The sequence below is a fragment of the Carettochelys insculpta genome, chromosome 1 (genome assembly GCF_033958435.1).
Source record: "Carettochelys insculpta isolate YL-2023 chromosome 1, ASM3395843v1, whole genome shotgun sequence".
In the NCBI taxonomy this organism is placed as follows: Eukaryota; Metazoa; Chordata; order Testudines; family Carettochelyidae; genus Carettochelys; species Carettochelys insculpta.
In genome coordinates this window covers 241,634,174-241,661,102 of record NC_134137.1, presented here as the reverse complement: position 1 = coordinate 241,661,102, position 26,929 = coordinate 241,634,174, and the positions used below count along the sequence as shown (strand labels likewise).

The 26,929-nt window shown below is 40.4% G+C and overlaps 1 protein-coding gene across 1 annotated transcript in view; it reads left to right on the top strand.

Annotated features, from left to right (window-relative positions):
* MRPS35 (mitochondrial ribosomal protein S35) overlaps positions 1 to 24,005 on the top strand; it is a 39,430-nt gene extending 15,425 nt beyond the window's left edge. Inside the window, exons 7-8 of the mRNA XM_074983676.1 lie at positions 3,790 to 3,859; positions 23,450 to 24,005. Of these exons, the coding sequence (XP_074839777.1) occupies positions 3,790 to 3,859; positions 23,450 to 23,734 (355 nt within the window). The 3' untranslated portion in view covers positions 23,735 to 24,005. The remainder of the gene's footprint in view (positions 1 to 3,789; positions 3,860 to 23,449) is intronic.
* The last annotated feature ends 2,924 nt before the right edge of the window (positions 24,006 to 26,929 follow it).

Genomic DNA, 26,929 nt, shown 5'->3' with positions numbered 1-26,929 from the left:
GTCGAAGTTGAACATCGACGTTGCCAGCCCTGGAGGATGTGTAGACGTTATTCATCGAAATAGCCTATTTCGATGTTGGCTTCACGTGTAGACGTAGCCCATGTCTTCACACACTTGATTGATTGTGTAGTGAAGGGCAAGTTAAGGGAACAAATCCTCTCTTGTATCCAGTTAACGTTATGCCTTTTCAGTAGTCTGGGTCTGATCTTGAACAAAAGAAGGTTGACATTAATACCGTCCCAAAAATCTAGACTCTTTCCAGTGGTGGTTGATTCAGAACAGTTTGCTGGTGTTGTAGAGCATTGCCTTTGCCCACCCCCAACAGGATCATGTGTTTCCACATGTTGCAGTCAAAAGTTCTCTCAGGTTCAACTCTGGGTTCTCTGAATACATAACATGCTGACAAGATACTTGTTACCTACAAGCAGCTTATTGCCTTAACCAGCTTTAGCAATAAATCCTTAACTAAAAAAGCAAAAGCATGATAGGAAGGCGCCTCTGACATTGTATAGAAAAGCTGGGCACACCGGCCAGCTGGAGACGAGTCGGAGTTCTCTAGTCTTTCCAGGCACTGGTGCTATAGCCCTGTGGTGAAGTCCAAATTGTATTGGTTTCTGTGTTGTTTGTACACAGTTTTTTCTGCCTCATTGTACAGTTCCATTAGGTCACTCATTACCATTTCAGTATTTCCTTAGCTGTCAGTTATTGATCTGTTACATAAAATTTGTTTCCAGCCACCAGTCCTGGCTCTCTGGTTTCTGTGCTTTTATCTGTGATTTACTCCTAAATGTCTTCCAAGAGCCCACTAAGCAGAGGAGTTGTTGGTATATCTGCTAGACAATATTGACCTCCCATCGTCTGGAAAAGTCTCTGGTCGGTCCCCAGTTAGGGCCAGGGTGCCAGACAAGATAGGTTCAACCAGTACAGTAAAAGTTGTAGAGCTTCAGTGTGTCAACAGCTTATTAGTTTTAATGCTGACACTTAAGCTCTCTAATCATGTTTATCTGTCATAAATGCTTGCATCAATATCTTAAATAATATTAAATAATGGTAGTCTTACTTCCCCTGCAGAAATAACTTGTTTCCAATAATCTGGCAGCTTCATATTAACGAGTCTTTCCAAAAGGCTTGTTTCATGTCAGAAGAGCTTCAGACAAATGTCATGGCTTCAGCAAAGTACACAGCACAAATATTTACTTATGCTTGAGGAATAAAAAAGTGTTTGATATGTCGTAAGCCCTTCTGAAACCACTTCTAACTAAACTGAATTTCAGAGTCCTTCCTGTCAGTCTTAAGTTAATTAAAATAAGTACAAAAATATGAAGCAAGTTATGATAAAATTAGAATTAATTATGGACCCCTGCATTAATTGTGAAATGCTGCATCCTTTGTATGCTTTTTAGGCACGTGACTTCAGTTACTGGTTTATGGTAAAATGTTTGAGATTTATCATCCGCGTATTTATATGTTGTGACAACCCAGATTCCTAATTTTATTTCCTGTTTTATTCTCAGTAGTGTTACTATGTTCTTTGTCTCATACTTCTTATATTATGTAACTATTAATTTTAACACTTCCAGATGAAAAATTGTTCTAACAGGAGGCTGTAAAGAACCCACAGGAATGCACTTGAAAAACTATCATTTATATTAACATAAGAACATAAGAATGGCCATTACTGGGTCAGACCAAAGGTCCGTCTAGCCCAGCATCCCGTGTGCTGACAGTGGCCAGTGCCAGGTGCTCCAGAGAGGGTGGACCGAAGACAATGATCAAATGACTTGTCTCCTGCCATCCATCTCCAGCCTCTGACAAACAGAGGCCAGGGACACCATTCTACCCCTTGGCTAATAGCCTTTTATGGACCTAACCTTCATAAGGTTATCTAGCTCTTCTTTGAACTCTTATAGTCCTAGCCTTCGCGGCCTCCTCTGGCAAGGAGTTCCACAGGCTGGCTGTGCAGTGTGTGAAAAAGAACTTTCTTTTATTAGTTTTAAACCTGCTACCCATTAATTTTATTGGGTGTCCTCTAGTTCTTACATTATGGGAACAAGTAAATAGCTTTTCTTTATTCACCCTCTCCGCACCACTTATGATTTTATATACCTCTATCATATCCCCCCTCAGTCTCCTCTTTTTCTAAACTGAAAAGTCCAGTCTCTAACCTCTCTTCATGTGGAACCCCTTTCAAACCCCTCATCATTTTAGTTGCCCTTTTCTGAACCTTCTCTAATGTCAAAATATCTTTTTTTGAGGTGAGGAGACCACATCTGTACGCAGTATTCAAGATGTGGGATACCATGGTTTTATAAAGGGGCAGTAAAATATTCTTTTTCTTATCTTCTGTCCCTTTTTTAATAATTCCTAACATACTATTTGCTTTTATGACTGCTGCTGCACACTGTGTGGATGTTTTCAAGGAACTATCCACGATAACCCCAAGATCTCTTTCCTGATTAATTATAGTTAAATTAGCCCCCATCATATTGAATGTATACTTGGGGTTATTTTTTTCCAATGTGCATGACCTTACACTTACCCACATTAAATTTCATTTGCCATTTTGTTGCCCAATCACTCAGTTTGGTGAGATCTTTTTGAAGTTCCTCACAGTCTGCTTTTGTCTTGACTGTTTTGAATAGTTTAGTATGATCCACAAACTTTACCACCTCACCACTTTACCCCTTTCTCTAGATCATTTATGAATAAGTTGAATAGGATTGGTCCTAGGACTGAGCCTTGGGGAACACCACTCATTACCCTTACCCATTCAGAAAATTTACCATTCATTCCTACCCTTTTTTTTTCCCCTGTCTTTTAACCAGTTCTCAATCCATGAAAGAATCTTCCCTCTTATCCCATGGCAACCCTGATTTTATATATATAATTTATTGATTGTATATATTCTTGAGGTGAGAGAGCAATCTGTTGGTATATACCACGAGACTTGTCTTGTTTAATATTATTTTAAATTTTTTCCTGATGCTAAGTTTTGCCTTCAGCGCAGTAGTTTTGTGCTTACATCTTATTTTTAAGAAATAATAATAAAAAATAAAAAACCCTAAACCTATTACCTCAAAAATGCCCAACTAAGGATCCTGCAAAACAAGATTTAATATGTTCTCAGAGCTGTTCAGATAGTAGTGGAGGTAGGCCTCATTTGTTGATTGTGGTTTGACCCAGCTCCAAACTGGAGACTGCACATTGTGTAATAAAGCTAAACTAAGAGCAAGTCGTGGGTCCCTGCAACACTTTACCATGAGGCAAAAAATGCACCTCTTAGTTTGTTCAATATCCTTCCCTTTCTTGCTACTTATATTTGGTGGTCTTTGTCTAACTTAATATTAGGTTAACCTAAATTTTCTTATATTAAAAGCTAATGTTTTATTTAAAGTTATATTAATTCTTCACTCACTAACTGACCAGCATACTTTCCTCATATTATCTCCATTCACCTGTGCTCAATGAATGCAGAATTTCATTGAAGGTGAGCTCTGGTCAAGAGGCAAAGATACTTGAATGGACTCTGAAGATGTAACTTATTGGTTCTAGTTTGTCATAATTTTGTCCAGTTTGTCAGCAATCTGCTCCAATGAGTAGATGCAGATCAGTCACTGAAGGGGATATTTCCTTGACATAACGCTGAAGTCCTAAAAAGCTGTATACATTGATTTTAATTAAGAAGAGTACAATGAGCAGTTGGCTTGGAATTCTTAGATACTTGTTCTTGATTTCCCAAAATAGAACAGTGACTATTTTTAATATGCATCCTTTGTTTTTAAATTTCAGGTGTCCATTAAGGAGACAGAACTATGACTATGGACTCTACCTCCTCACAGTTTTATACCATGAATCTTGGGTAAGCATTTGAATGCATCTGGCAAAATAAAAAGTCCTTTTAATTCAGAGATGATAACGCTTCATCTAGTACCATATTTAGTTAAAAATCCTGATTTGTGTGGTGTGTGGAATCGTTCTGCGTTTTTAGGATCCTTGAAAGTGTTACAGAAAGTGTAACAGCTGTGTTCTGTCTATTGTGAACCACTGAACACATTTCTAATACCTTTCCAGAATTCCACTATTTTATTTTTATTGGAATTATATGCACACAATATCGCTTCACTGGAGGTTTTAGAAATAAATTAATTTCTTCAGACTAGAATTAGGAATAATTTTGACTGAATTTATCCTGATGTAGAATTAAAAACCTAAATGGCAATGAAGCTCTTTTAAAAAGATTTCAACTGGCTATTAAATGTACACAATTGAAAATTAAGAAATGAGTGTAAAATATTTGTTTTTTTTTTTTAAATACGATTTTATAATACTTGATTGTCTTAACCCCCATCCCCCACCCAAAAAAAAACAACAACAAAGAAGCAGGAAGCAAAATAATTTGACAAGGTAGGGTTAAAAAAGTTAATTCGTTAAATTCTCAAGTGCTAAAATTAATTTGTTTCTAAGCAATCTATGAAGTTATGTTAATGATGTCAAAATGATTGAACCGTACGTGTGTTTTAAAATATCCTTTTTCTGCCCTTTGGAAAATATTTTATATTAAACATATTCCTTTAATATGTACGACATAAATTAAAAACAGGTATTAGTTCTGCCAGTGAGTTTCATGAAAGCAGTGACCTTGTGGTGAGTGAAATATTCACTTCTGGTGGGTAACGGGTGAATATTTTATTCCTGTGTGGTGTATCCTTGTTTTGTTGTTGTTGTCCTCGCCCATCTGCCACCCGGTTGCTGAGAATGTTACCAAGAATATTAGAGAATGAAAAACGTTTTCATATGGGCCCTCAAGTGAACACAAGACAATTTTCAATCCATACTCTTTTTTTCTATTAAAATGTGTGCCTCAACTTGCCAGTTAATAATCAGTATATCCACTTCTCCCATTTCTGTTTATTACGATATTAAGATTTATTTTTAAAAAAAGGATCTGTTAACATATGTAGAATGGAAAAAGCAACATAACATACATTCAATAAAAAGGAACATTGAACACCCGTACTTACATTTTGGATAGCTCGCTGCGTTTGACATTTGTGTAGCATGCATGTTTTCATGCTGTACGGAACAGGTATGTTTCAAAGGGAAAAATGTAGCAGACTGGTAGATCTCAAAATACCAATTTAAAAAAATAGTAGATTCCGTTAACCTTAACCATACAATTCAATTTTACTCCACTCTAAGTATTGCAAGTTTCAAAGAGTATATAGAACGTGGGTAAATAAATGCAGTGATACCAAGGCACAACTAAGATGATTGAGAGGGAGTGTGAAGGAAGTACCAAACTTTTTTTTTTTTTTCAGCCTAATGCAGGATCCTAATAGTTTAATGGTTTTGCTAACCCTCTAATTTAACTAATACTTGTTTTTAATGAGCTTCAGCGATGTGGAAACTTGTCCCTTAGAATGGTGGCCAAAATGTGAAGATGCATATAAATGTAAAGAATATGTGGCATGTCAGTATCTTGCAATGCCAGCTACAAAAGTCCCATGCAAATGCCTGTTCTCACTTTCAAGTGAAATTGTAAATGAGAAGCATGCAGCATAATGTCATGTAATATAAACAAACTTGTTTATCTTATTGATTGGCTGGTCAGGAAGTAGAACAACGTGGACATGTAGACTAAAATTTTGCCTTGTTTCGTTTTTGAGTGCAGTTTTGTAACATAGTCTGCACTTCTAACTTGCACTGTCATGATAGCGAGAATGCACTGCAGTACTTTTACAGGATGAATTGAAAAATATTCGTAATCATTCTTAAAGTGCGAATGTTTGTAATAAAAATAGGAGGTGTGCATGTACGTATTGTATTCTGTGTTGTAATTGAAATCAGTGTATTTCGAAATGTAGAAGAACATCCAAAACAGTTAATAGATTTTTCAGTTGGTAGTCTATTGTTTAACAGTGTGACTTAAAACTGTGGTTCATTGCAGTTAATTTTTTGTTAATCACCTGAGTTAACTGCAATTAATCAACACCCCGAATTTTTAATTATTTTCATAGACAAGCTTTTACTTTTCAGTGATATGCTACCAATGTAGGTCTTTTCTTGTTAACGTAACACAAATCTCAAACTCTGACGACAGATCAAAGTTTCCAGTAGTAGAACAGTGACAACAGAAGCTAAACACTGCTCCTTTTTTATTAAGGCCAGGAAAACAACACATCTGTTCTTTGCTCTAGCATTACTTAGTGATGGAAGTTAAGGCCATATGATATTGCCGTGTGAATGCTCCTTGTGTATTGAATACGCACAAGTCTCTTGCCCTTTTATTACCTTTCAACTTCCATGTTAATATTTGATGAAGTCATCAGTCAGTTGTCATTGTCTTTGATTTCCATGAATAATTGATGGTCTGCGAGACATTTTTGAATTTTTTTCCATGATCAGTAGTAATCCCTTTTAGTAGACCTACTGAAAGGTAATTTTGATGCATCTTGTTAGCCAGAAACAAACAGGCTACGGTCTATTTTAATCTGTGTGAACTTTAAATAGTGGGGGGGATTAGCCATCCCTGTAGACAGCAACATTACATGCATTACAAAAGCAGTCTCAAGATTTTGTCACCTTGCCAACAGAGTGGTGCTACATTGCATGTTTGCATGAGTGTGCCTGGCAGAATGCAATAAGAAAACTAGGCCACTCTTTCCTTTCAGTATTTTTACTAGAAAACAAAGTTGGACTGTATATTGACTTATGCTGCCTTTCTTGCATGTTGTGATGTGAACCATAAAGACCTTCGAAAGTGCCTCAGTTTGCTCACCCACGGCTCATCTACATGGGGTCCTATCAGCTGATAAGAATGAGGGGATTTCGATGTTGGCGGGGTCCTTCCGAAGAGGACCCTTGTGTAGATGAGCCGCGGGCGAGAGAACTGCAGCACCTTCGAAGTGCCGCAGCCAGCGGCATGCTACTGAGGCGCTGAATGTGCATTTCCGTGCCTCATTAGTATTCTTTGATTTGGCCATTAGCATGACGATTTCAAAGTTTTTAGTAAGTATAGACATAGCCTTAGAGACTTAGATGTTAGCCAGAAAACTGAACGCTAAGTATAGGTTTAAAAAAATAAAACATGGGGAAGTTTGAAAGAACACAAGTGAGGTTCCCTAGACAGCTTTGCATCTGCCTCTGCAGTGCTGCTCACAGAACAAACAAAAAACAGAAGGCAGTACTTCCAAACAGTGGGCTTTCTTCATTGCAGCTACAGCCTTGGAAAATCAGGACTTCTTAATTGGTTAGTCACAGTTTAATGCTGTTGTTTGTTATGCTGATGCTCATACATTAGGGTGACATTTAAAGACTGATGTACTACACTGTGCCTTTCCGTACCATACTTTCTGCCATATAAGTCTGTTCACAGGAGTTGGAGGAAAACAGGGTTTCATGATTTGTCAACAAAACTGGTCACATTTTGGTGACAATTTCCAACATACAAACTTGAAAACGTTTACAATATCTGGCAATATAAAGTCATGCTTAACATTTTATATTTCATATCGTTAAGTGAATCAGTTATTCATTTAATAATGGGTGTGATAAGTTTTTGCACATGAATTTACTGTTCATTATCATCTTTAGTTATCTAATAGATAACTGGGGCTATGTCTACACTAGCCAAAAACTTCGAAATGGCCATGCAAATGGCCATTTCGAAGTTGACTAATGAAGCGCTGACATACATATTCAGCGCCTCATTGGCATGCAGGCGGCCACGGCACTTCGAAATTGACACGGCTCACCACTGCGTGCCTCGCCCAGACGGGGCTCCTTTTCGAAAAGGACCACGCCTACTTCGAAGTCCCCTTATTCCCATCTGCTCATAGGAATAAGGGGACTTCGAAGTAGGCAGGGTCCTTTTCGAAAAGGAGCCCCGTCTGGACGAGCCGCGCCAATTTTGAAGTGCCGCGTGCACCCACGTGCTAATGAAGTGCTGAATATGTATTTCAGTGCTTCATTAGTAAATGTCAAAATGGCCATTTGCATGGCCATTTCGAAGTTTTTGGCTAGTGTAGACACGGCCTGGGTGACCTTGTGCTTTGTTCCACTGTATTCTCTATTTAATGCTGTAGTGTTTTGGATTGGTGAGGAGAATGTTTACTGTGATCTTGTTCTTTTGCCAATCTAGATGGTCTAGAATCTTTTCTTTGTATTTTTTTGCCTTGGCTTTGCAGATTGTTCCCAGAAAAGAGCCTGTGGCAGACAGGTTCTACATTCCCCAAACAAAAAGGGCAGCACTGAGATAAATTGAATGAAGTGTCTCTGGCTGCGTCTACACTACGAGATAAACTCAAATAGCTCGATTTTTTTTACCACAAGACTGTTTTCACTGTAAAGACCATTAGCTCAATTTTGGGTGCACTAAAATCAAGATTACAAAATCGCAGTTACCTGATGGGTGTAGCATCAGGCTTGAATTCAGAAGTTCGATTAAAGACCAGTGTGGAAATGTCACGTCTTTAAAGCGAATCTGTTAGCCTCCAGAGGTGTCCTGTGTGTAACCCACAATTTCCCTGTGAGTGTTCCGCTTTGGCTGGTGCTCTCCATTAACAGAAAGAGCCTGAATTTCCAAGCAGGAGCAGTGAGTCTTTAGCTGTGGGCTCATGTTAGTTTGTGACAGGCTGAGAAAAGGCTTCTTTCTTTCTTTGCTATTAATGCTGTGAGTGCATCTACCCATTCAAATAGCCCCTGCAGGGAGTTCATGTTCTGTCTGTACATTTGTTATTTTTTTCTGGGCTGCGTGGTGCCAGCCCATGCCCTGCCGTACCATATGTCAGCAAGGCTGTGCTGGGGGTCATGCTTGCATAACACACTAAGAAACTTCGCAGCGGTTTACATTTGTGTGTGAACCCCCTTCCCTCCCCCACAGGCATCACACAGTCTGGGTCTTTCCTGCACTCAGCCATGTCAGGTCAGTAGCCCCCAATCAAACACAATAAAAGAATGTGCCTGCCGTTTGGTGCTGACCATGCTGCCAGTCGCACATTTAGGGCTCCAAGGTCAGGAAAGATATTTTGGGCTTTGCTGCTGCCGTGGGGAAGTCTTCTCTCAGCCGTTAAGGTACTGGGGGTTTTGCTACTGACAGGGAGAAGTCTCCCCTGGCGGTTAAGATACTGGGGGCTTTGCTGCCATGGGGAAAGACCACCCCAACTGGCCCCCCAACTGCTGACCCTCACCTTTGCCCATACTAGGCCTTGCTGCCGCTGGGGAGAAGTTTCCCCCAGCAGCTAAAGGGCTTGCTGCTGCTGTGGGGAAGTCTTCCACGGTGATCAAGGGGTTTGCTGCTGCTGCGGAAGGATCACCTCAACTGGCCCTCTACTGACCCACCCCCACCTTGACCCACACTGGGGCTTGCTGCTGCCAGGGAAGAGTCTCCCCCAGCAGCTAAGAAATTTGGGGTGTGGCTGTTGCTGTGAGGAAGGACCACTTCAACTGTCCCCACACTGCATATGCCCCCACCAGCTTGCCCGTACTGGGGCTTGCTGCTGCTGGGGGAAAACCAAAAATTCTTTTTTCCTGCACTTTTCTATCCTCTTTCTTCTCACTTTAAAAAACAGTCCAGGCCCCTGCATTATTTTCGGGGATCATGTGCACGCAATGATGGCCGGTGGGACAAGTGGATGGCCAATTGAGAATACAGTCACTGTGCCTGTGTTGGCAATGTAATGTGGGTGGAAAACCAAAAAACACTTTTCTATCCTTTTTCTTCTAATTTTGAGTGTCTTCTGCATTATTTCCAGGGATCAGCATATTTTCAGGGATCAGGAGGGGAATGAGGAAAATGCAGTGTGGGAAGATGATGTCATGACCAGTGAGCATACCCAGAATGCTACGGGGATGAGGGAACTGTGGGATAGGTTCCCACAATGCACTACTGCAGTAGTCGATGTTAGCCAGTTTGTGTGTGGCAGCAATGACTCAACTTTGTGGGGAGCAGGTGGGAAGTGAGGCCGGTCAAATTCGAACTTATAAATTCTAGAATTAGAAATATGATATAAATAAATTCATATTTATCTCATAGTGTAGGCGCAGCCTCTGTCTCTCTGATAGAGGTGGACTAAGAAATAATTATAAAAGGCAAGGGGTGGTTCTTGTATTAATTTTGTATAGATACAAATATAATAGCATTAAGAATGTCTTATTAGTGTCTCAACAAATGGCAGTTTGCTGCCCTCCAATGGTTAAAGAAGAAATAAAGAAATCTCATTTATGTAGGAATGATCATTTAGATTTAAAGGTAGAAAACAAAGTAGAAATATAAAATCAGTATTCAAGATGGAATGAGGTTAGTAAGTATTCTTGTACAGATCTCTGCTTTATATTAATGATCGGGAAAAGAGGAAAAATGGTGAACAGGAAAAATTAGTTGACTTATTTAGTATGTAGTAGTGTTGTAGCCCTGGTGGTTCTGGGATGGGGTGAGCAAACTTTTTACATGGGGCCCCACTTTTCCCCGTTGCAATTAATAGCCCTGCCCCCCCGCCCAGCCTGTTTAATGTAATCCGAACTGACGTAAATTTCAGTTACGTTCATATGGGGTTAAAAAAAGAAACACCTTTCAGTGCATGTAAGAAAATAAACCTGTAGAATGTAAAAACTTTATTAATTGGTATATAAATGTGAATACATATGCACAGAAACAGCAATATATTTCAACATTTCTAATGAGGTGAATGACCCTGAGACCCAACAGCTGATCATGCTGCACGCCCCCCCCCTTTGGAAATGTCATGCTCACCCAAGGGGGACTGCCCCCCACTTTGCATATGCCTGTCCTAGATATTAGAGACAAGGGTGGAGGAGGTAACATAATATCTTACTGGAGTGGCTGCTACTGATGAGAGAGACAAGCTTTGGCTATACAGTGGATTTTGTTGGGTCTAGAAAAGATATTAAGTACAACAGCTAAGTACAAGAGCGAATGGAGTTTGTTCTAAGTAGTTAGTACATACTATAAGGAATATTTTAAGGTGAAGTGGTTTCTTAAAACCCCTGTACCCATTAGCCAAAAGGAGGGAGGGGCAAGTGGCCTGGAGATTGTTGTAGTAAGCCATAAATTCAGTGTCTTCGTTGAGACCATGATTACGTGTATGTAACAAAACTCTGAATTTAAGCTTTCAGGCTCATCTTTTGAAAGTATTACTGCAGTTTCCTTTGAGGATGTGATCAGATATGAAACGAATGCCAAGATGGTGTGCGTGCCTTTTTCCTGTGAGAGTTCATTCTGAAGCTTCTTCGGTACTTCTAAAACTAAAGCGTGCTGTGGCAGCATTTTAAAGTGGAAGTGTGGCCAGGGCTGAAGTGCTGGGAGAGAGGTCTCCTAACTCTCTAGGTGAACCAGCTACGTGAGGGGAGTAGCTCACAGTGCTAGGAGCCCCTTTGCTTTACTTTAAAGTTTTGTAACGCTTGGGGGAAGAGGGAGTTTTTCACACCCCTGGGCCAGAAAGCTACAGTGCAGTGAAGTAGCAGTGTATGCTTGACTTAGCTTAAGCCAGAGCTGTGGTGTCCTACATGCTAGCTACTAGCCTTATATGGCTATATGACCAGTTGAGTGTGGCTAGTTGGCTTGAACAATAAATATATTTTCAGAATAATGTAGTTAGTTTGCTTCAGTGGCTATAGTAGCTATTGCTTCAGAACTGGTTGGACACCACAGAGCTAGAGCATAATGGTTATCTGTCTGGTTTGACCCATGTAGTTTAGTGCCCCTGATAAAAGCTTTCACGAAAAGAAGCTGGTCCAGTAAAAGATACCTTTATACACTTTGGCTACGTCTACACGTGAAGCCTACATCGAAATAGGCTATTTCGATGAATAACGTCTACACGTCCTCCAGGGCTGGCAACGCTGATGTTCAACATCGACGTTGCGCAGCACCACATCGAAATAGGCGCTGCGAGGGAACGTCTACACGTCACAGTAGGACACATCGAAATAAGGGTGCCAGGCACAGCTGCAGACAGGGTCACAGGGCGGACTCAACAGCCAGCCGCTCCCTTAAAGGGCCCTTCCCAGACACACTTGCACTAAACAGCACAAGATCCACAGAGCCGACAACGAGTTGCAGACCCTGTGCATGCAGCATGAATCCCCCGCTGCAGCAGCAGCAGCCAGAAGCCCTGGGCTAAAGGCTGCTGCACACGGTGACCATAGATCCCCGCACGGGCTGGAGAGACAGCGTCTCTCAACCCCCCAGCTGATGGCTGCCATGGAGGACCCCACAATTTCGACGTTGCGGGACGCGGATCGTCTACACGGTCCCTACTTCGACGTTCAACGTCGAAGTAGGGCGCTATTCCGATCCCCTCATGAGGTTAGCGACTTCGATGTCTCGCCGCCTAACGTCGAAGTTAACTTCGAAATAGCGCCCGACGCGTGTAGCCACGACGGGTGCTATTTCGAAGTTAGTGCCGCTACTTCGAAGTAGCGTGCACGTGTAGACACAGCCTTTGTCTCTTAGAATATTATGCTAATTTCCTGCCTCTTCTGCATAGCAGAAATAAAATTTAAAAAAGAGAAAGCTAAAAAGCAACAAAGATTGGAAGCATAAAATCATAGAAATGTAGGACTGTACAGTCCCACTGCCCTGAGGCAGGACTAAATTTTATCTAGACCATTCTTGACAGGTGTTTGGCTAACCTGTTCTCAAATTCACTGAGTGTTCACAGTGTCCCTAGGTAATTTGTTCCGGTGCTTAACTACCCTTACAGTTAGGAATGTTGTTCCCTCTAAGCTGCACAGGTGGCCAAGAGTCAATTAGGTGCTATGTTAATTAGTAGAGTCTCTCTCCTCCAGCAACTTGTGTATAGATGCTTGTCCCCATGCTGCTCTGTTTCTGTGCTGTTCATGCCCTCTGCCTTGGAGACCCTGCCCAGCTCTTTCTGGCAGCCTCCACTTACTGTACAGAGAGGAGAGGGAAAGAGGCATGCTGATGTCAGTATGTTGCCATCATCCCCACTAATGTATCCATCACTGCGGAGTTGGAGAACGGAACAGGGCTTGGGATTTATATATAGCTGCTGCAGTCTGAACAAACCTTCAGGCTGAGTGTAACGGTGTGTAGATACATCACACAGTGTCTCATATGCTTCCCAGCAGCCCGTGCATGCGCGCGCACACACGTTTGTGTGTGGCCCTCAGGTTTTCTCTTTCCCATGTGCTCACCCAACACATACTGATGCTGGTGGTGTTACTTCTTGGTACTTCCTGAAATGTGTGCACATTCTCTGTTTAGGTTTTCTTACTAGTCTGTGCATTTCATAATTTTATTTCTTATGCTTTAATTTAATTCTTTGAGTAGTTAGTTCTAAAATGCGTAACCTGTCCTGGCAGGATTAATTATCCCTATGATAACTTTTTAAAAAATAGTAACAGAGAGGAAGCCGTGCTAGTCTATATACTATCAAAACAAAAAGCAGTCAAGTAGCACTTCAAAGACGAGCAAAATAGTTTATTAGGTAATTACCTAGGCTTTTGTTTCTACTGGTGGTGTCCATCCACACACTTCCTTGATACTGGTGCACGTAACGGTTCATTATGCACATGGATGGAAAAAAGTAGAGGAACATTATGTATCTAACCTAAATTTTTGCTGCAATTTAAGCCCATTATTTCTCTTCCTGTCATTGTTCTTTGTCTCCTCTTTATAGCAACCTTACACATACCTGAAGACTGTTATGTCCTCACTCATTCTTCTCTTATCCAGGTTAAATCCATTTTTCAGTCTTTCCTCATAAGTCATATTTTCTAGACTTTTTATAATTTTTGTTGCTCTCCTCTAGACTTTGTCTAATTTTTCCATATTTTCCTGAAGTGTTGTGCCCTGAATTGGGCGCCATGCTACAGTTCAGGACTTCTTAGTGCTAAGTAGAGAGGAAGAATTACTTCTTGACTTCTAATTCTGTCCAGCACCTGCAACCCCTCCTAGACTGTTACATAAAGATAATTGGGCAAAAGAGAAGATGTGAGCGAAAGGTGACATGATTAAAATCCATAAAAATACTATTGAGAATGTTCTGAATGCTTCCTTACATTGTTGGTTGTAATGCAGTAAAAAAATGACATCCAATGAAACTAAAAGGCATCGGTTTAAAATGGAGAGGAGTCAGTATTTTGTCAGGGAGCGATGACGTGCCCAAACTGTGTGACACCCAGTAGCCATGTTGAAAAACTGCGAGGAACCCAAGAGCTGCATGTGGTTTGTATCAAACTGAGGAATTTGCTCTCAACCTCCTTTTCTGCATGGCATTTTTATGGCGTAATTAATACTATGCATGATACACTTGAGCTGCATCTGATATTTTTTTTGAATAACAATAAGAGGCGGGGAGAGGAAAAATGTTACAGATTCAGCCTCCCTGGTCTGTCACCCTTGGAACTTGAACAGTCCTGGACCAGGGGAGGTCAGTTCTGCCTCCTGCTGGCGTCCAGCCCCTGCTCCTGGGTTCCCCTCCACAATGTCGCATGCAGTTCCCTGATTCTCCCCACCCCTCCCATGCCACCACCCTTTAGGCTCCACACCTTCTGGCTCCCTGGCCCAGCTGCAGTTTCCCACCTGGCCCCAGCTGTGGCTTTCCAGGGCTGCTGCTTCCTGCCCAGCCCTGGGAATGAGTTCTGTGAGCTGCTGCTTCCCTGCCTTGGGCTTTCCTTCCAGCCTTGGTCATGGCTTCTTCAGACTGAGGTTTCCCAGCCAGCCTCCCTGGCCACTGCTCCCAGCCTGGGGCATTGGTCTTTTGCTGCAGCTCCAGGGCTTCAGGCTCCCTGGCTGCTTTTGGCCCCTTTCCTTTTCTTCCCCGTCATCCCTCTCTCTGCTATCAGACCACCTCTGGCTATCCTGCACTCCTGCCACTGATCTGACTGGCCCTTTCTCCTCCCAGTCCTGGGACACTGATCAGTGGTCCTGCCACGTGATGGCTGTTGCCGGACAAGAGAGGGCTGGATTTTGGTGTTTCAGACTGTACTTAAAATTCTCAGTTCTTGTTTTGCTTATATGTGTGAATGTTGCTTATCTCTTACCACTTTACTTTGGAGCCCTGCAAACTCATCTCTTTTTAATTAAATCTGCTTAAGAACCAATTCAGGTAAATCAGTGCAACTGCCTACTGTGGACACTAACATCAATTTTAATTACTTGTCATTTCAGCTTGCATTGCCAAAGCTAAAAACACTTTTAAATGATGTATCCATGCTCGGAGATCATTTAAAAACCAATTTAGATAAACCAATGCAATCTAGTTCAGTTTGTCCAAACGGTGTGCAGTTTAGTTCTTAGTTGGACTTTAAAGGGAAAGTGACTGGAGATCAGGTGAATACTGGTTGCTGGTACTTTTCCTTGTAGCTTCTTGACTGTAGCAGTTAAGTGAAAGATTTGCAAATTAAAACTGTATGTATGTGTTCTGTTTCCTTGTTTTTTGTTTTTTTTTCCTGAACAACATGTCTTCCTGCTCCTTACTTTCTTGGGACTTTGTAAGATAATAGAGCTGTGTCTACACTAGCTCAGACCTTCTAAATAGCCATGCAAATGGCTGTTTTCATCAGCAGCTAGGAATAAGGGGATTTCGAAGTTGCCGGGGTACTTTCAAAAGGGAGTGCCGTCTGTACGAGCCGTGCAGCAGTGAGCCGCAGCAATTTTGAAGAACTGTGGCCGCCGGCATGCTAATGAGGCAGACCTTTATAATCTCTCCCTAGTACTGGTTTAGTAAATTACACTTTCTGAGATATTACATTTACAAGTAAATTTACTGGTGCACTTTATACCTGAAATATTTAATTTTGATTGAATCTCTGATTTATACTTGTTTTGTAATGGACACCTGCAAGTTAGCAATTTAATTTGCAAAGGATATTCCTGTCATTGAAGTGCATTTTGAAAGGTAGTTAGGTATATAAAACCATTCTTGGAGACATAGATTCAAGCATTTAAAATTAAAAGTGAAAGGAGTTTGGAGATCTCAGTCTTCATTGTTTCTCATAGGCATTTATATTGTAGGATAACAATCATAGTTAGCTTTTTATTTTATTTGGAATGGTGAGAAAATATTAGATAAATGTAACCTAACTTGAGCATTTATTACGTGCAGATTCTGATGTGTTTCTCCTGTAACCTAGAGGCACTTTTTGGAGGATTCTATTAAGTGCTTTTCAAATACTAGACTTTCTTATTCTTAGTTTTACTGGTGCAAGTGAGATTCTTGATTCCAATTAATGGAAAAATTCCAAACTTGCTATGTTTAAATAGTCAACAATGTGGCCTTGTTCAGAAATGGCTCATGATCATGAGTGCCAACATCAAGGTTGACTGTTTAAAAAAGCAGGATAGAAACCTCAAACTGATTGTATGTTCTACAGTGCAATTATAGAAAGGGAAAGGGTCTCAAATATATGTTGCAGTGTCTCAGGTTACATGAAAGACTGAGGAGATTATTCTTCAAAGACATCTTTTCTCTCAAGATTATTAGGTATAGATACAGATTTTTTAAAAAATTCAAATTTTAAAGCCCTTTAAAATATTCCTTTTCCTCTTCAGCTTTTTGTGATGTCTTCTCATTAGTCTCTGTAAGACTGTTGCTTTCTGAAAAGCTTTGGGCTGAACCTTTCAGATCTTTAGACAACCTAAAGGTGCAAAAAAGCTCAGACGTAAGATATAGACGTAATAGAACTTCTCCTGTGTTGCTTAGTACATCCATAGCAGCATTGGTTATGGAACCCAGGAATTTTTCATGAGTCAGATGATCATCTTTCCTCTTCTTATAACCCACATTGCTCTTCTAAGACAAAGTTACCTGTTTTTATTCATCCTTGCATCTTTGCTACCAGCTGGCTCATTCTCTTTTTCTGATTTTAATTTGCCCTCTTACTGAAATGGTCCTGTCTTCCAAGTCCACACTGTCTCCTCCTCCCCCTTTGAATTTCACTTTAATTCCTGTTGTGCTTTCCAACTCATACCATGGACTTCTTCCTGGGAGTAGGGGAATGTGTTAATAGTTTAGGACCAGGATATAGTAGTCCTAGCACACATTCATTCCCACAGTTGGTCATACGTGTACAAAGATAGTGACTGGTGGAAGCCTCTTGTTCAGAATCTCCTTGAGAGAGCTCCTAGCACCTGAGTAGTGGGAGCTGACAGGAAATCGTCACTTATTATTTGTATCCCTGATTCCATGTAGTAACACTGCAGTCAGCACGGGCAAGAGTGGCATTGGGGCAAATGTGCATTGGATGACATTTGACAGGTTTGCTTTAGTTTTAAAACTTAAAGCAAGAGCTTTTGCTTTGAAGCTTACCTTCAAGGCTACCTAGAGTACAGTCCCCTGTATCAGCATTTACAGTTATTCAGTAAATTCTCTCAGAATGAGATGTTCTAAAGTATATTTTGCCTATTGAGTATTTTTACATTTATACTTATTTTTCAAGATGCTAACTAAGAATTTTAAGTGCAGTTCAAGGCTCTGGTATGTGCACAGTGATGGGTATGTAAATAGATTTGGCATTTCTTTTAGGAGTGCTCAGCTGAGCTGGTATGTTCCCAATGACCATTCTCCGTTATGGCTTGTAATTTGAGACAGGTCTGTGAAGGAGCTAAAATGCATTCTTATTTCAGCACAGTACAGAGAAATAGGTTTGCCCATCCTGGGTATCTTCAGATTAAAGTTCCATTGTGAGGTGTGTAAAATTATTAATAAATACTGGCATTTTTGTTGAACATCATTAATTTTAGTTAATGTGCTAGCTATTCGGGTGGTTAGTCAGCTTTCCCGTCAATGTGAGTTTTTAAGTTTTTCTGATCAGCACGCAGACAAATGAACGACACTTATAATGGTTTTAAAATATTTTAACTCTTAACTCTTTCAAAAAGACACACAAGAAGAACTGACAGCCTTAATCCACGGTATGACTGCAGCAGACAGCTTGTCAGTGCTAAGCTGGAAGATAAACAAAGAAAAACGGTGATTTAAGTGTCTTAAGTGAATAAAAATCACTCTTTTGTTTGTCTTAGAGCTTCATTATAGAATAAGGCTTTTGATATTGGCTTGACTCCAATTTTTAATGTTAAGGCTTTGTCAACACTTCAGTTCTAAGCCCCTGTTTTGGGAGGTTCACAGTTGATATAAAAGATTTGTGCAGTAACATAGACTTATCATTGGAGTGTAAAAATCACCTAGTCTGACTATATCAGCTATTTTCTGAATTTATATCAAAAGAAAAATATTCTGTAGCTTTCCCTGGATGTGTTTACTGGGCTGGAGCACCAGTTGCTGTGTCAGGTGAATGATTCTTGGAAATTTGTATACACGTGGAAGAGTGGAGTAGCCATTGCAGTCCTGTTTGAGGAATCATAGGTTTAAGGTTTTTACTACAGCAGTGAATCCAGACAGATGGTGAACATACACAGTTTGCATATTCCAGTGGTCACAACTTTATTCAAAGTTAAAGCGCATCCTTCACTTTCATGTTGTAGAATAAATGGGCAGCTCTCATTCCAAGTTAAGATTTTGCATTGATGTACTTCTTTTGCATCACTGTCTCGCTGGCACACTTCACAGCCCTGTAAACTGAGACACCAATGTTTGCTGTATTAGAGTTCACATATGGGTTTGATTACCCTAATGTGTTATCAGATGGAAGTGTAATTCCAGATTCATTTATTTTTATTCTTGCAGTAAATCTTCTGGTTTTCCTGTGCTTAATATGGGACACCTGGTAAAATTACTTATATACAGGCAAGTTCAATATGGCAATCAATCACAGTTACACAAAACAAATGTTCAAATTAACTTCAAGTTGTTGAATTCTTTTATTTACTTACTTACCTTTTTAAGGCTTTAGGGTTCACACAGGGAAAGGTGACTGTACACCTCTCACATGGCAGATGATCAGCTGCCCCAACCTTCCCTGCCCACTGCTTTCTGCCATCCATGTCTGGTTGGGCTATTAAGATTGACCTGTCTCTCCTGGTACATGCCTCACCTCCCACATTTCTCCCTGGGTTCACACCAGAATATGGCCAGTGGCAGCTTTTTGCCATGGCAGGAGAGAAGGGGCGGGAGCTTATTCCAGCTGCAGGAGAGGAACTGGGGAGGGAAAGGATGACCTGGCTTGTGTGTTTGCAGAGCACTTCTATTTTGAAATCATACTCATTCCTCACCCTAAAAGAAATTAGTTTTATTTAAGAATTACTTCGACACTCCAGCCTGTTCTCAGAGCTTACAAACCAGTAATATTTTAAATTAGACTAATGTAACTGTAAAAATCATTTGCAGTGCACTGTTCAAGGAGAATCGCTGTAAATCTGTTTATCAACATTCATCTTTGAAATCCCATCAGTTAATGTACACAGAAAAGGATTTTCCTGAAGAGATAAATGTAATGACCATAATTAGTTTTTATTACCTCTGCTGGAACGTAAAGGTGTTCAGAGGCCTCACAGTGATCTTTTGTTGAACCTAGGACATGCGTCTGTCAAACAACAAAAATTTGGTCCAGGACTGACCAGGTGGAACACTCATTCCATTACTTTGAGAAACCCTATCCCTGTGAGAGGGTTTTTTTAATTCCTTCTAAACTGGACAAACTGCCTTGAAAAGCCAGTGTGCAATGATAAATGACTAGTATGAAAAGCAGGATAATAACTTTTCCAACTTTTAAGAATATGTAAGCATTAATGTTTTATTAACAGTTTATTTTAAAAAGTGTAGGTGTCAACTCTGGCTGAAAAATCTCATGATGCAGAGAGTACCTTTTATTGTAACCATTTGTTTATTGGTGCTCTGGGCATACAGATTACAGTACTTAATTTTCCGTCATTAATGGCTGAATAAGGTTTTTATTTCTGAAGTGCATTGTGCCCAGGTTCTCTAAATGTCAGTTATATGAACCTTTTCATGAGGTTAATCTGTGTTGCTGATTTAACATTTGGACTGGTGGATTTTCAAGAAGAGCTTTCAGTTACCTTTTTCTGAGTGCAACACTTAAAGCATTTGTAAATTCAGGTAGTAAGTCATAAGCACAAAGGTACAACTTGGATCAATATGTTGGAAATGTAAAAGAAATCACTTTTAAATAAACTAGCCATTATTGTGCATTGTGTTTTGTATAGCACTACTCTGTTGCTTAGGTAAAACTCTCTTTATCATAGAATCACAGAATTCTAGGGCTGGAAGGGACCTCAGGAGGTCACCTAGTCCAGTCCCTTGCCTAAAGCAGGATCAACCCCAACTAAACCACCGTAGGCATGACTATGTCAAGCCGGGACCTAAAAATCTCTAGGGATGGCGATTCTGCCACCTGTCTTGGTAAGGCATTGCAGTTCTTCACCACAATCCTGGTGAAATGGTTTTTCCTAATATCCAATCTACACTTCTCCCTCTGTAACTTCAGACCATTGCTCCTTGTTCTGCCATCCATCACCAGCTGTTTCCATCTCCCTTTCAGGAAGTTGAAGGCTGCTATCAAATCACCCCTCCATTTCTCTTCTGCAAACTAAATAAGCCCATATCTTTCAGCCTCTCCTCATAGGTCATGTGGTCCAGCTCCTTAATCATTTTCGTTGCCCTCTGCTGAACCCGCTTCAATGCGTCCACATACTTTCTATTCTGGGGGGCCCAGAACTGGATGCAGTACTCCAGATGTGGCTTCACCAATGCCGAATAGAGTAAAATAACTTTTCTAGATCTGCTGGAAATGCTTCTCCTAATGCACCCCAGTATACTGTTAGCCTTTTTGACTACAAAGGCACAGTGTTGACTCATATTCAGCCTCTCATCCACTATAGTCCCCAGGTCCTTTTGTGCTGCACTGCTACTTAGCCGGTCGGTCCCCACCCTGTAACAGTGCTTGGGATTCTTCCATCCCAAGTGCAGGACTCTGCACTTGTCCTTGTTGAACATTAGACTTCTTTTGGGCCAATCTTCCAATTTGTCTAGGTCACTCTGGACCCTATCCCTGACCCCCAGCTTAGTGTCACCTGCAAATTTGTTGAGGGTGCAATCCATCCCCTCATTTAGGTCATTAATAAATGTATTGAACAGTATTTTATAGGTAATGCAACTTATTTATAGCTAGCAAAGCTGAAGGATTGCTCAACAGTTGCCTGTTAAGGGATTTTTATTAGACAAGTGATGTATGGGTTTAGTAGAGTGTTTGTTTTGACTGACTTATTTCCACAGAAATATCTATCTACAGAAGTGATTTTCCTCAGTATTAAATCCAATACAAACATAACATATAAAATAAAAGGCTTAATGTGCTTACATTTCTTTTTCTCACGTATAGTCTTGGATTATATTTTAAGTGAGCAAGATGAAAACTAAAACTGTGGTGTTCATCTGTTTGAAATAATCAGATGTGGCTTAAGCGAAGTTTATGTTGTAGTAATTACATATGCAGGTATGCCACTAAATTGGCACGCCGTTTCACCTGTCTCTTTTGTAGTCAATGAAACAAAATGTGGACGTACGTGATTAGAAGAACTTCTGGATATATGGCGTAGTCCTTGCAAATAGACTTATTCCCAAATATTCACAGGTGCTGGCCTGAAAATAAGACACTTGAAATGACAGGATCACAGCTATAATCAGAATTTAGCTGCTGTTTCATGGATAATGGTTCTCTAAACAATTTGTAAGCTGTAAAAAGTGGATATAATTTGGAAGGTGGTGCTCTTCCTCCAAATCATAAATCTGTTCCTTAGGATGGACGAGAGCTGTCTTCTGTATAAGTACATACTAACAACCCATCTTATTTAATTTCATATCAGATGAGATCAGAGCCCAGTGGTGGTATTACAAGGCTATTAGCTACCAGTTGCCAAAACTTGAAACTCAGGGGTAATATTATCTAAGTCCTACCTTTTGTTCTACACCAGTGGTTCTCAACCAACTGTGTCCAGTATATGCAGTTTTCTGTGTTATGTGGGCCACATCCATTCAAAGTAAACATACTACCTGTGTGGCCGTAAGGATGCTACCAAAGATGTAGTTATGTGCTGATTAGGCCGGACACAGCTTGCACTGAGGACCAGTTTTTTGGACCTGTTGGCTTCCTCCATAGTGAAGCACAGGTTCTGCAGTTACTAAACTTGAATGTTTTCCCCCACCTACCTGGGCTCCCCTTTACGCTGCTTCATGTGCAGGTCCTCTGGCTTTTACTAAAGCTGATTCTTTTTGTCTCTTTGTGGACAACACTGAATAAAAGAGCAAAAAAAGCCCCTATTGTGGAAATATATGGCTTGCTTCAGTAGACTCACCAGATGCCTTTTCCTGCTTCCACAAATTTTGAATACCGTTTCCACCACCTTCTCAGGGGAGATGACAGGATCTGTTTCTGAAGCCACGTAAATGCCTACAATACAGTCTCTTCTTCTGGGTGGAGTATTGAGGGGGAGACAATCCTCCAGCTCATCTACTTGTGTCAGTATAGGTGGTGAGACAAATCAAGACAGTACTGAGGGTAACTTTCATGGCTGGAGCTCTAAATGGCAGTAACAATCCAACAGAACTGGAAATTCTTCACCGCTTTGTCTTCGTGTCAGTGTTCAACCCCCCATCCTTCTTTACCCTTTATATCAATGTGTCCGCTCTGTCTTTCACGCCAGGGATGGAACAACTTGAGCATACAGTCAGTGAAATGATTTTATTTTTCACCAGTATGAACCTTGAGGGGGAAAACACCAACACTGAGAGTCATTCATCCTTTTTATGATGTGTCCTGCAGGTGTTGAGCTACAGTCCAATTTGTGGTCGAACAAGGGGAAAAAATTGGCTTAAATCTGACTACACAAACTGGACCCAACAGAAGACAGACATATTTGTCCAAATGACCTAATGGCTGGTGTTCCAAAATCCACAGTAACGTGGGGACAGTTGCCTTTCATTTCATAAGCTTTGGATCAGATTCCAATTTTAACAGTAAATGCATAACCGGTAATGGTGTAAATACAGAATAGGTTGGTGTAAACACAGAGCTACTCAAATGCTGAAAATGGAATTTGGGCCATTATTTTAAAATTACAGTTTGGAAGATTTGTGCTTTCCCCGCCCCCAGCCCCCTTGTTTGAATTGTAATTGGTTATTTTACATAACTGGAGATCTAATCATTGTTTCTGCCAGCTCTGCCTTTCCCCTCCAGATTACAGTAATTTTGTCAAATTATATGTATTTGAAATGGATTTCCAGGTTTACATTCATCAGAGTTTGACCTTCAAGTATAGCGTTAAATTCGCCATATCTAGAGGGTGCAAACAAAGCCTGTTCACCTCTTAAGTGTCACTTAAGCTCTATTTGGGGTCTTTTGCATGGACTGTAGATGAGGTGAGTTTTTTTTTTTTTTTTTTTTTTTTTTTTTTTAATGGGAGGGGAGAGAGTTCAGATTTGTCCTAATTGTTGTCCCTTCACTATTCAGTACTGATGCATTTTTAAAGGTGATGCCTGTTTTCTTTCAGAAAACTGAAATGTGGGAGAGTGAGAAGACTGAAGCAGACATGGAGGAATATGTCTGGGAAAATAGCCCCTCTCAGAAGAATGCTTTGGACGTGCTTCTTCGAATAAGAGCAGCAGAGAGAGCTAGTGAAGTAACTAGGGAAGAGTTGCTTGCCTCTGAGATAGTTGAGAATTACAAAAACTCTGTTGTTGCACTTAAAAATGAAGGAGAAACGGAAGACAACATTTTGAAGTATAAGGAATCTGTGGTAAAATTACTTAATTTAAAACCATTACAGGGAAAATGACATTCCCTGCACAAATCTGATCTCATTTCAGTACAAAAATATTGTGCATGTTAATGCTACTTTGTGTAGAATTCAGAATTTCCAGCCATTCAACAAAACATGAAATTTTACAAATTTTAAAACCTTGAATGGATTTTAGAATGATTAGAGATTCAACAAGGCTCAGCAACAAACTTAATATGTTTCCATGCAGTTTAATTTTCTTGGCAAGACAAAATCACTGCCTGCAAATATCCTTCCTTTCCTCTATAAATAAAATTTGTATCAAGTCTTTTCTGGAAAGCCTTCTGAGTATTAATGGGCTTAACCATTTTGTACTAGAGGTCCTAGTGTGGGACATAGGAGGCCCTAATTTGGTTCTTTGCCACAGACTTCATACCATTGGGTAAATCATGTAAGGTAAGATTTTTCAAAAGCAGCCATTTGCTTTACGAAGTTCTACTGAATTTAAATGCAACTTAGGATGCTATTTGCCTAAGTTATTTCCGGTGTTACCTGAAAGCTGAGCTCTTACGTGGCTGCCCATGAGAGATTCAGGTACCACCCAGCTGCTTAGCAGAGTGCCTAGAGCCATCCACAGCAGGCATCATGTCTCTTTGTTGGTGGTGCACATCCATAAATGCCTTGATGTGCGTAAGAAAATTTATGCCACCCATGGGTGGAAAAATTATCGGGAACACAGGTCATTTCTAAGGATGGGGTACGTGGGATATTTCTAAGCCCATGCCTGGCATGGCCTGGAGTCCAGTCTGAGCCCAGAAGTCTGTGCAGCCACAAAAGAACCCTGCAATACAAGCCCCATGAAACAAAGTCATCTGACTCCGATCAACCTGTGTTTTCCCCTGAAGGAAGGGGAACAGGGTAAAGGTAAGATTCCGGAATAGAAAATGTATGGAGTAGTGAACCATGAGTCATATGGGAGAGGTTAAAGAGTGGCTGAAAGTATCTATACAAGGAATTTGTAGAATAAGCCAAAATTGTGTGTCTTTATTACATCAGCAAAAACAATTTGGATGACATGATGGGAAGTTAATTTAATGAAATATTTTTAAAGGCTATGACCTGTTCATGGTACAAAGAGAGTGTTAAATTGTCTTGAAGAGTAAATACATGAATGGGAGTACAGAAAATTCATGTAGGCTCCACACCTTGTCCCCATGAGTGGAGGAAGGACTTGTATGCGTGGTTATGTTCTTTGGTAATTGTGTTGGATGGGTGGGTTGGTTGGTTGGTTGGGCAGAAGAAACAGCATTGAAAACCTGAAAGTAGTTGAATAGTAACAGAGAAAGCCGTGCTAGTCTATACACTATCAAAACATAAAAGCAGTTCAGTTGCACTTTAAAGACTAACAAAATAATTTATTAGGTGATGAGCTTTTGTGGGACAGACCCACTTCTTCAGATCATAGCCATACCAGAACAGACTCAATATTTAAGGCACAGAGAGCCAAAAATAGTAATTAAGGTTGACAAATCAGAAAAATATTATCAAGGTGAGCAAATCAGAGAGCAGAGGGGCGGGGGCGGGGAGAGTCAAGAATTTTCTGAAAGTAGTTGGTAATTGTGGCATTCACCTATTATCAAAAATGGTTCTTAACGCAAAAAATTGTAAAACTACCTTTCTTTTCAAGGATCAAAAGAAAAGCAAGTTTCAAAAGCTGAGGAAGTTAAGATACTATGGCATGAAAAAGTAGAAGTAGTAATGTCAGTAAAATTAGGCATGCATGCTACAAAAATATTTTTGAGGCTTTTGTTCATCAGAATTGAAGATTCTACAAAAGGTTAAATAAGCTTAACAACAGTCACAATATTCTGTTCCCTACCCACTGCTGTTTAAGAAGTAACATAAGAACATAGGGACCGGAACTAAGGGGGATGAAGGGAAGTGGCTGTTTCGTCCTGCTTAGGACTGTTCTGTGTGGCTTTTGTCTATATGCAGCCTTTGAGATTGAGATGTATGTGCTCCTTTTAAAAGGAGTGGCATTCTCAAATGGTTTCTGTATGATAGAACACATTTTTTGGTCCAGGAATAAATACCTCTATACACACAAAATAGTAATATAGTTTTGGTATCTGCTATAGTTCAGATTAAAATGTTTATTTTAGTAAACTCATATCCAGACTGTCAGAAATTTGCAATCCTTCACGTTTTCAGCATTAAGCATTTCTTCCTTTTGGCTCTGCATCCAGGTGAATCTTATTTGAAAGTGTCAAGAAGGAAAAATGGCTCTGCTGTTTTTGAATGTTTGGTTTTGAGGGGGAGTGTACATGTGTACCTATATAGTACAAACTTTTTTCTAGACAGCTATAGAGCAGAAATCTCTGGAGAACTGAAAGCTGTGGTTTAGCTTAGAAAATGTTAAGAATTATAGATCAGTGCTTAGCCTTACTCCAGAGAATTTTTTTCTTCAGTTTGTACGGAGAAGGGATTTTTAGGTTTGGGTACTGAACCCCTCACCTAATTTTGCTGCAAATGGGAGTGGGTAGTCTACAGAATTACTGTAAACTGACTTGCTATACATTTTGAGACACTTAGAATCTGATACACTTATTTTTTTCTGTTGGTTTTTTTGCATCACAATGTTTTTGTGCATACATTATTAAGTGCCTGAAGATGCTGCACTCTGTTGCTCTATACAACTGAATGCAATTAATCTCCTCTTACCCATCAAACTTTACTAATTATGGCCTGAACAGAGCAAGACCAGATGTTACTTTCAAATTTCAGCAGTTTCAACTTTGGCATGGGAATAGTCTTCGTGGATGCAATGGAGTGCATAGGAAATTAATTTTCTTTTGTCTGGGCAAGTCTCTCTGGCTACGTCTACACGTGAAGCCTACATCGAAATAGCTTATTTCGATGTAGCAACATCGAAATAGGCTATTTCGATGAATAACGTCTACACGTCCTCCAGGGCTGGCAACGTCGATGTTCAACTTCGACGTTGCGCGGCACCACATCAAAATAGGCGCTGCGAGGGAACGTCTACACGCCAAAGTAGCACACAGCGAAATAAGGGTGCCAGGCACAGCTGCAGACAGGGTCACAGGGCGGACTCAACAGCAAGCTGCTCCCTTAAAGGGCCCCTCCCAGACACAGTTGCACTAAACAACACAAGATACACAGAGCCGACACCTGGTTGCAGACCCTGTGCCTGCAGCATGGATCCCCAGCTGCCGCAGCAGCAGCCAGAAG